This window comes from Mauremys mutica, chromosome 2 (genome assembly GCF_020497125.1).
Source record: "Mauremys mutica isolate MM-2020 ecotype Southern chromosome 2, ASM2049712v1, whole genome shotgun sequence".
Classification (NCBI taxonomy): Eukaryota; Metazoa; Chordata; order Testudines; family Geoemydidae; genus Mauremys; species Mauremys mutica.
In genome coordinates, this window is record NC_059073.1 from 12,964,704 (window position 1) to 12,972,790 (window position 8,087).

Sequence of the window (8,087 nt, forward strand, 5' to 3'; positions counted from 1 at the left end):
GGTACCTCCGCAGTAGCAAGGAAAGGGTTTTTACTCAACTTACTTCCTAGTACCCAAAAAGAAAGGTGGCCGGAGACCCATCCTTGATCTCTGCCATCCCAACCCATTTTATTCCCAAACTGAAATTTTGCCTGGTCACACTAGCATCTGTAATCCCACGTCTGGAAAAGGGCATATGGTTTACAGCTCTCGGTCTGAAAAAAGCATGTTTTCATGTGGACATTCACCCTGCTCACAGACGTTTTTCTCAGATTCATGGTGGGCCCCAACCATAGTCATTACAGTGTGCTCCCCTTCAGCCTTGCTACTGCCTCCAGGGTCTTTTCAGTAGTAACAGCCCATATCAGACATTATGGCTTAACCACCTTCCTTTATCTTGACAACTGATTTCTTGTTGCAAAGACATGCCAAGAAGCCTACGAATTCACCTCATCTGTGCTCCAATTCCTTCTTTCTCTTAGACATCAGCGTAAACTTGGAAAAGTCTGTCCTCTCTCCAACACAGACTTTACACTTCATCAGACCATCCTTAAATACAGTTACAGCAAGACCTTATCTGCTGAGAGACAGATTCCAAATGATGAACGACCTTATAGATCAGGTCATTAGAAACCCTTTAATACCATTCAGAATTGGACAACCACATAGCATAGGGCATTTGGACTTCCCAAGACACCAAGATGCACATCGATATTCTGGCATTGTGGGCAGTCCAGGAAGCTTGCAAAGCCTTTCTTACATTAATTCAATGTTACCATGTCCTCAAAATGTTGGACAATGTGACAACCATCTTTTACATCAACGAGCAAGGAGCGAGATCCATTCCTCTGTGTGCAGAAATGGTCACCCTATGATATTGGTGCATCAACAATCAAATCATCGTGTCTGCAAATTACATTCCAGGGGATCAGAATGTGCTAGCAGACTCCCTCAGCAGACCCTTCACTATTGACCACATGTGGGTGTGACACAACTCCATGGTGAACAGTATTTTTCCTCCAGATGAACTCCCACAAGGGACCTGATCGCCTCTCAAACAAACAGAAAATGCAACATATACTGCTCCAAAAACGCCCTAGGTCTTCACTCTCAGGGTGATGCTCTCCTTCTTAAATGAGTCATTCTCATCACCCCAACTCACCCAGACAGTTCTAGTTCCTGAGTCCCTTACACATGTCCTCTCAGTTACCAATCAACATTCAGTCCTTTTCCAATCTCCTGACAGGAGAAAAGAAGAGAAATAGATTCTCCCATCCTTGAAGGTTCTGTTCCTGGTAGCCATCACCTCAGCCAGGAGGGTGGGTGAGCTCAGAGTACTGATGACAGATCCACCTTACACCATATTCCACAGAAACAAAGTCATAGCATTTGCATCCTAAGTTCACCCACAAAGTAGTTTCAAAGTTTCACGTGAACAGTCAATTCACTTACCTGTGTTTTTCTTCCAAAACCACATGCATCTGAAAAAGAAAGGGGATGTCATTCCCTCAACGTGCGACAAGCATTGGCCTTTTGCCTGCAAAGGACAAAAACAATCAGAAAATCTCCCAGATTGTTTATAGCTGTAGCGGAAAGAGTTCAAAGTCAAGATATATCTTCTCAGAGAATCTCTAAATGGATCTCGCACTGTATCTTAGTTTGCTATAAGCTGTCTAACATTCCTCCCCCTCATGGGGTGAGGGCTCATTCTACCAGAGCACAAGCAACATCAGTGTCATTGCTTCGAGACATTTGCAAAAAAGCTGTGTGGAGTTCCAGTCACACATTTGCAAGAGATTAGGCTTTGTACAGCACTCCACTGATGCATTCTCCTGTATGTCAGTCATCCACCATAGAATACACCTGGGGACCAGCACTCAAAGAGAAAGTTACCTTGTAGTAACTGGAGGTTCTTTGAGCTGTATGGTCCTTATCTATATTTCAGTATCCACCCTCCTTCCCCTCTACTTTGGATTGTTCTTGGATTCACAATAGAGAAAGAAATGGAGAGGCAGTCAGTCTGCTCTGCCCTTTATCACCTCGGTTGGAGGCACGAAGAGAGCAGGGGCACATGTGCGGACTAACCCTGTTTTCAAGAATTCTCCAACTCTGGGTGCAAGGACCACGTGCATACCCACAGTGGAATACAGATAAGGATCACACATCTTGAAGAACCTTCAGTTACTAGTACAAGTTAAGTACCTTTCTCTTTCGTTTACTGAGCAGTGTTAACTTTTGGGGGTTTCTTCCTCCTGCAGACAGGTGTCTTAATCATTAAATTATCCTGCCAGCCATTGGGAACTCTTGAATTTCATTGAAATTAATAGCACACATCACACCCTGGCACATAAGGAGTTAGAGGGAAAAGTGTTGCATTGGATATGTGGGATTTAGGATTCCAATTCAGGGACACCATGTGGGAATTAATTCCTGGGTTCAAATTTAATCTCTCTCACGAAATTATGATTTGCATACCAAACTCCTCAAACAGATATTTCAGTGTGGCTTGGTGCAGTAGGAAGCCTTTGTTCAGGAAATATCCAGAAGTAACCTAATTCTAAAGGAGAATTGACTGAGTTTACTTTACTGCTTAAAATTGAGGCCCTAGCGAGTGAGGGTTAAATTTTTCCCCAAGTCATTGTGTCTGTAAAATCTGAATGAACAGGGGTCACTGAAAATGCTAGAAGAATATGACTCTGAGTATGAGTTGTTCAGTGACTTTCCCCTTCCAAATGGTTACCTTCACCTGCTGCGTGGTTTGTTAAAATATCTGTAGCTTACACCTTCATATTTATTGTATTTTATTGTTGCTTAGATGATCAATGTCAAAATAATTTTAAGAAAAAGGCCTGAGAGGGGATGATTTAGGAACCTGGAAACAGATTTAGGAATCTGATCTCTGCAACCATAGGTGCTGGAACTAGGGGTGCTGCCGCATCTCATGGCTTGAAGCAGTAATAACGACCCAAATACGTGGTTTCCACCTTCAGCACCCACACTCTAATAATTGTTCCAGCACCACTGTCTAGGACAGAGGTTCAAATCCAGCTCTGGTGAATAGTGTCCTATAGTCATTAACACTAGCTGGCTGTTCACTGGCCTGGAAGAGTGATTTCTTGGTCTCCGTCTAGTTTGCAGTGGACCAAACCCATTAGAACCAGCAGAGCTTAGTAAGGTGAGGAAGCTGCTGGAGTCAGCACGACTACTACTCTGCCCTGTCCAGTGTGTTGGCTACAGAGATGAAGGCCACAATATGGTATCTAAAGTAGAGTGACTGCTCTAGGTTTTACCCGCAAAGATGGAGCTCTCCCTTAGTGGGAGTACACTGCGTTGTTAATTCCATTATGAGTGTGATACAACAAATTTGCCTCCTATGAAATGCTGCCTGCAGGACCTGACTGAATCTTGTATCTTTCCAGATTGAGATGGCACAGAAGCTATTGAACTCTGACTTGGCTGAACTGATTAACAAGATGAAATTGGCCCAGCAATACGTCATGACTAGCCTGCAGCAGGAATACAAAAAGCAAATGCTCACAGCTGCTCATGCTCTGGCTGTGGATGCCAAAAACTTGCTGGATGTTATTGATCAAGCCAAATTGAAAATGATTGGTCAGTCCAGACCCCATTAAACACCGAGGAAGAATTTTTTTGTCATTCTTTTTAAGAATATTGCTCATGTAAGGATGTTCTCTAGCCTTCCACCAGTGGTGAGGATTAACCCTGCATAGTCCAGGATTTCCAGTGACTCCTGCTTCATCAGACCTGATTGACAGCTGTTGGTTTTCTCTCTCTCTCATTATAAAAGTTTAACCATGTTTTTACCAGATGGTCTGGGATTCAAAATGTGGCATTATCACAGAATGAAGTTTGTACAGAAGCCCTTGGGAATCGTGACTGGGGAAAACAATGACATTTTACATCGTCACATAGGATGTGCATTACCTAAAATTGCCAAGAGGTTACAATCTCAGAGCCAGGACTGTCCGAGCTACAGATTGGAGAAAAATATTGTGAAGTGAAGAATTCTGGGAAACCTCAGGGCTGAGAATTCTTGCCCACAGTATGCGAGCTATCCAGACTGGAATTTTTTATTAGAACACTTACGTCGCAATATGCTAATCACAATTTACAGAGAAAGAAAATTTTAAAAGCTATATTTTCAAGACTTCAGTCATTTCAAAAGAAACTAAAGCCCTCTTCATCTTTCTGCTTTTTACTTTTATGTGGATATGTGAAACGTTTGTTTGGAAACTAGCTGTAGAACACAACTGAAAACTCTTGTATGTCTTTTCACCAGAATAACTTGCCAGTTTTTTGTAGCAATGTTATTTTCCTTGGAAGCAAAAAGCTGCTTTGTACCAGAGCAACTCAGAGCCGCATTTAGAAGAGAAGTTCTGTAACCATATGTGTTCCCCGTTTTTATATAATTTATACAGAAAGATTAAAGCCATGTTGAATATTTTAAACCCACTGTAGTTAACTAACCCATCTTTGAGTCTATCTTGCCTGGGAGGAGTTACAGCAGAGCAGTGTGAATGTTTTCTTTCATTTTTTTCCAGTTATACCATCTGTTCTGTTAAATAAAAACCACCATGCTCCCTTTGGTTTGATGGGGGATATAAATTATTCTCAGGAAGAATATAATGAACTGTACAGTTACTTTGACCTATTAAAAAGGTGTTACCAGTGAAGTTCTGGCTGTAACATTTCTTCCTACGCTGCAGAGCACAAAGCATTTTGGGGGAGTTTTCTGACCTTGCTTTTCTCATCAATCCTAAATTTCAACCGTTTATATAGACTTAAAAAAACAAAAGGGCACTGTCGGGAGGAATGCCAAAAAACTGACCTTATTGGTGAATCCTTCCATGTTAGGTACACACAACTCTGCTGAGCATTTCTCCACCCAGTCCTAAAGTTCAGGGAGTAAAAAATACACATTCCTACAACCTAGTCTAAAAACCCCCCAAAGCAAGAAAGCTTAAGCTAAGGCAAATCAAGTTTTTCAGCAGTATATAATCCTTCAGTTTCCCCGTGCTCCACGGGTTCCTGTCCTGATAGCATAAATAAGCAGCCATTTTCTCCCCTCAGAGCCCCTTCCTCAGCATTCCCGTCTTTTGATAGCCTGGCTTTAAGGAATCCCTAGTTGTTTTATATATGCTAAAATCTTCCCACTAACACCACAAAAACAAAAAACACCCTAAGGCATCTCAGCAGGGCCAGTGAAATTATGTGGAGTTTCTAGGCTAACCCATTTAGGAATTAACCCCTACAAAATCCTTAAAAACAAGTGAACTTAATGTAAAGGATCAAAATACTATGCATTTCTAATTTTATATAACCAAAATTTCCCAGAACTGAAATTTCAGGAAGATAAAGTTGAAAATAGGGCTATTTCTGAGAATTTCAGCTTCCTCCTTAACTAGGGATGGGTTGATTGCTTTTCCATTCAAATAAATTTTAAAATAGGATATACTTACTTCAATTGTCAACTTATTTATAACTGTGGCTGTCAGTTAACATAGTCCAGTGAAGTTACCATTCTCCTGCGATATAGACATGAATTCAGCCAAGAAAAAAAAAAGAATTGAGCCTGCACTGAGACTTTGAACACCAACATTCAGGTAGTTTTCCATATATATTTCAAAATACCATGGAAATGTAGGTTTAACTACTCTGCTTATTTTATTGATAGATGGGAGTGCAGGGGCATTCATGACACCTCTGATCTTTGTCCAACTTCTTTGCTGCTTCAGCATAATATGCTCAGGCAGCTCAGCGTTTAACCCAAGAAAAATGGAAATCCAGTGTTGCACAAGTGGTGGGATTGAGAGCAAAGCATCAACTGAAGGAAGGATGGGCTGAGAACTCAGGACTAAAGTCAGAGATGCAGTATGGTTTCTGTCTTCATCTGAAACTCCTGTACACAGACAATAAGACAGTTAAAACACAGAATCTCACCTAAAATTGGTATTTCAGAATTCAGTGTTTTTTAAATGAGGTAACTTCCTGGCTTAATTTACCAGGAAAGTGACAGCCCCTAGGGGGTAGTCACAAATGTATCTACTAACAGAAGTAGGACATGGGACTTGCTGTGGATAAATGAGCCATCTGTCCATTTAAAAGTTGCATTATGGATTTACCTTGTTAACTGGACTTTATTTTAAAAATACCTTTGCTTTTTATACAATTGAATTTCTGAATCAAAGATTTAGGAATTACTGATGGGTTCCTGTGAAAAGTGAGTCCGTTTTTTGTTGCTTTCAGTTTGTGGTTTAAAAAAAGGCAGATACTGAAGAGAAACAGAAGGGCTCTTTAAGATTTATGAAAGTCAACCTGAAAAAGTTTCATTGTAGGACGGCAACTTCAAAGTTTTGGTTCAGTTTGTGGGCATTTATTTTATCCTTCCCTTGTATTCAGAATACTTGCTTGGTGTTGTAGGGAAAGATTTTGGCTTTCTTCCTACATGATCTAATTCAGGGATTCTCAAACTGGGAGGTCATGTTACATGTGAGGGTGCAAGCCCTCCAACTCAAACCCCACTTTGCCTCCAGCATTTATAATAGTGTTAAATATTTCAAAGTGTTTTTTATTTATACAGGGGGTTGCACTCATAGATGTGCTGTGTGAAAGAGGTCACCAATACAAAAGTTTGAGAACCACTGATCTAATCTGTAGGTTTCTTAAATTGAGGTTGCAAAGTTAAATTCAAGTTAGTTGAATAGGGGTTCCCCCCACTCTGATTCAACAGGCAAAGATTTTAATGGGGTTGGATGTTAGAAAAAGTGCTTTAATTAAAGAATAACTTTTTATAGAAGTTCTAAGTTGCATTCCGTGATGCACAGCTTTGTAAAGAAATTTGAATTAGTCTAAAAAATACTCGTTATCTTTACGTATTCTTCTCTACTAACTCTGATAAATGCTTTTTCAGGTAATTTAACCAGCTTGCACATTTCAATGAAAGGGGGGAAAGAGGCGGTACAGTACAACTTCACGTTAACTGTTTTACCAAGTTCAATATCCTTACCCTGAGAGAAGTGTGGGTCACATTTATTAATTAAAAGTTAGGGTTTAATTTAAAACTAGGCTGTACAAAACATTGAATAAAACAGAAGCCTTCTTGGGGAGAGTAGATCCTCAGTGTTTTGTCCTAAGCTCAAGCCTTTGACATGTATTTATGATGAAAAATAAAAACATTGGTGTAGAAGTGAGTTGAATATAGCCTTTGTATCATACAATGTGGGTGTAGTGTCATGGAAGAACTGAGGAAGCGTTCACTGTGTAAACAGGTGCATACCATAGCCTCTCTCTTCATTCATACATAAGGTGAAAGTTCACATGTGCCTATATGGTCTATTGTCTGTGGCCAGGACCTGATTAAGGTACAAGCAGATTGTTGCAGCTGGACCAAAAAAAAAAAAAAAAAAAATCAGTTATTCACCTTCTCTAGGCCAAAACCAAAGTCTGTTTTAATGGCTTACCAAAAACGAGGCAGCAGCCCTGCATGGCCAATAAAGTAAATTTCTATACAAGGCCAGGTGCAGTGCTCTTATCAAAAAAGCAAGATTAAATGTACATTTTTTTCCTGCTTCCTGAAAATGCCTTGGCTGAATGATTAAACTTCCTATTGCAGTTCTACTGGAAAAAGGGGATGATTAGATCAAAGCTGAGAACAACCCATAGTCCTACTCCATCCTCCTTAATTTAGAGCCACTAGTGTGCTTAGTATTGTGTATACTTTAAAGAATAATCCCACTGGACAGTTTGAAGTGCCATTTTACTAGGCAAGTGACAGCCCCAGCTTCCCATGCACTCCTTCACAAGATGGACCTGAATACGGTGGCAACTTCAGCTAGTGTCTTCAAACTGTTACAATAGTTAATACAAGAACAGTTTTATGCTGTCCCTGCAGTGTCTCTCTTAGCATGTGAGTAAAAAGTTTTCAGAGGAAAGGTAGAGATTTTGATAGTTGTGTACAAAACAATGGAAACATGGGAGGATATCGGACCAATTTAAGGTCTTGTGTTTCTAATCCTCCTCCATTTAAGGAGTTCAACAAAACCCCAATCCCAGCTCTGTCCCCTCACATTCTTTAAAGACCAGAACAA

At 40.4% G+C, this 8,087-nt stretch overlaps 1 protein-coding gene across 8 annotated transcripts in view; it reads left to right on the forward strand.

Moving 5' to 3' along the window:
* PTK2 (protein tyrosine kinase 2) overlaps nt 1-4,673 on the forward strand; it is a 377,826-nt gene extending 373,153 nt beyond the window's left edge. For all 8 annotated transcript variants that reach the window (XM_045007657.1, XM_045007659.1, XM_045007653.1 and 5 more), the window contains one exon: nt 3,399-4,673. In XM_045007657.1, coding sequence (XP_044863592.1) covers nt 3,399-3,611 — 213 coding nt within the window. In that variant the 3' untranslated portion in view covers nt 3,612-4,673. The remainder of the gene's footprint in view (nt 1-3,398) is intronic.
* The last annotated feature ends 3,414 nt before the right edge of the window (nt 4,674-8,087 follow it).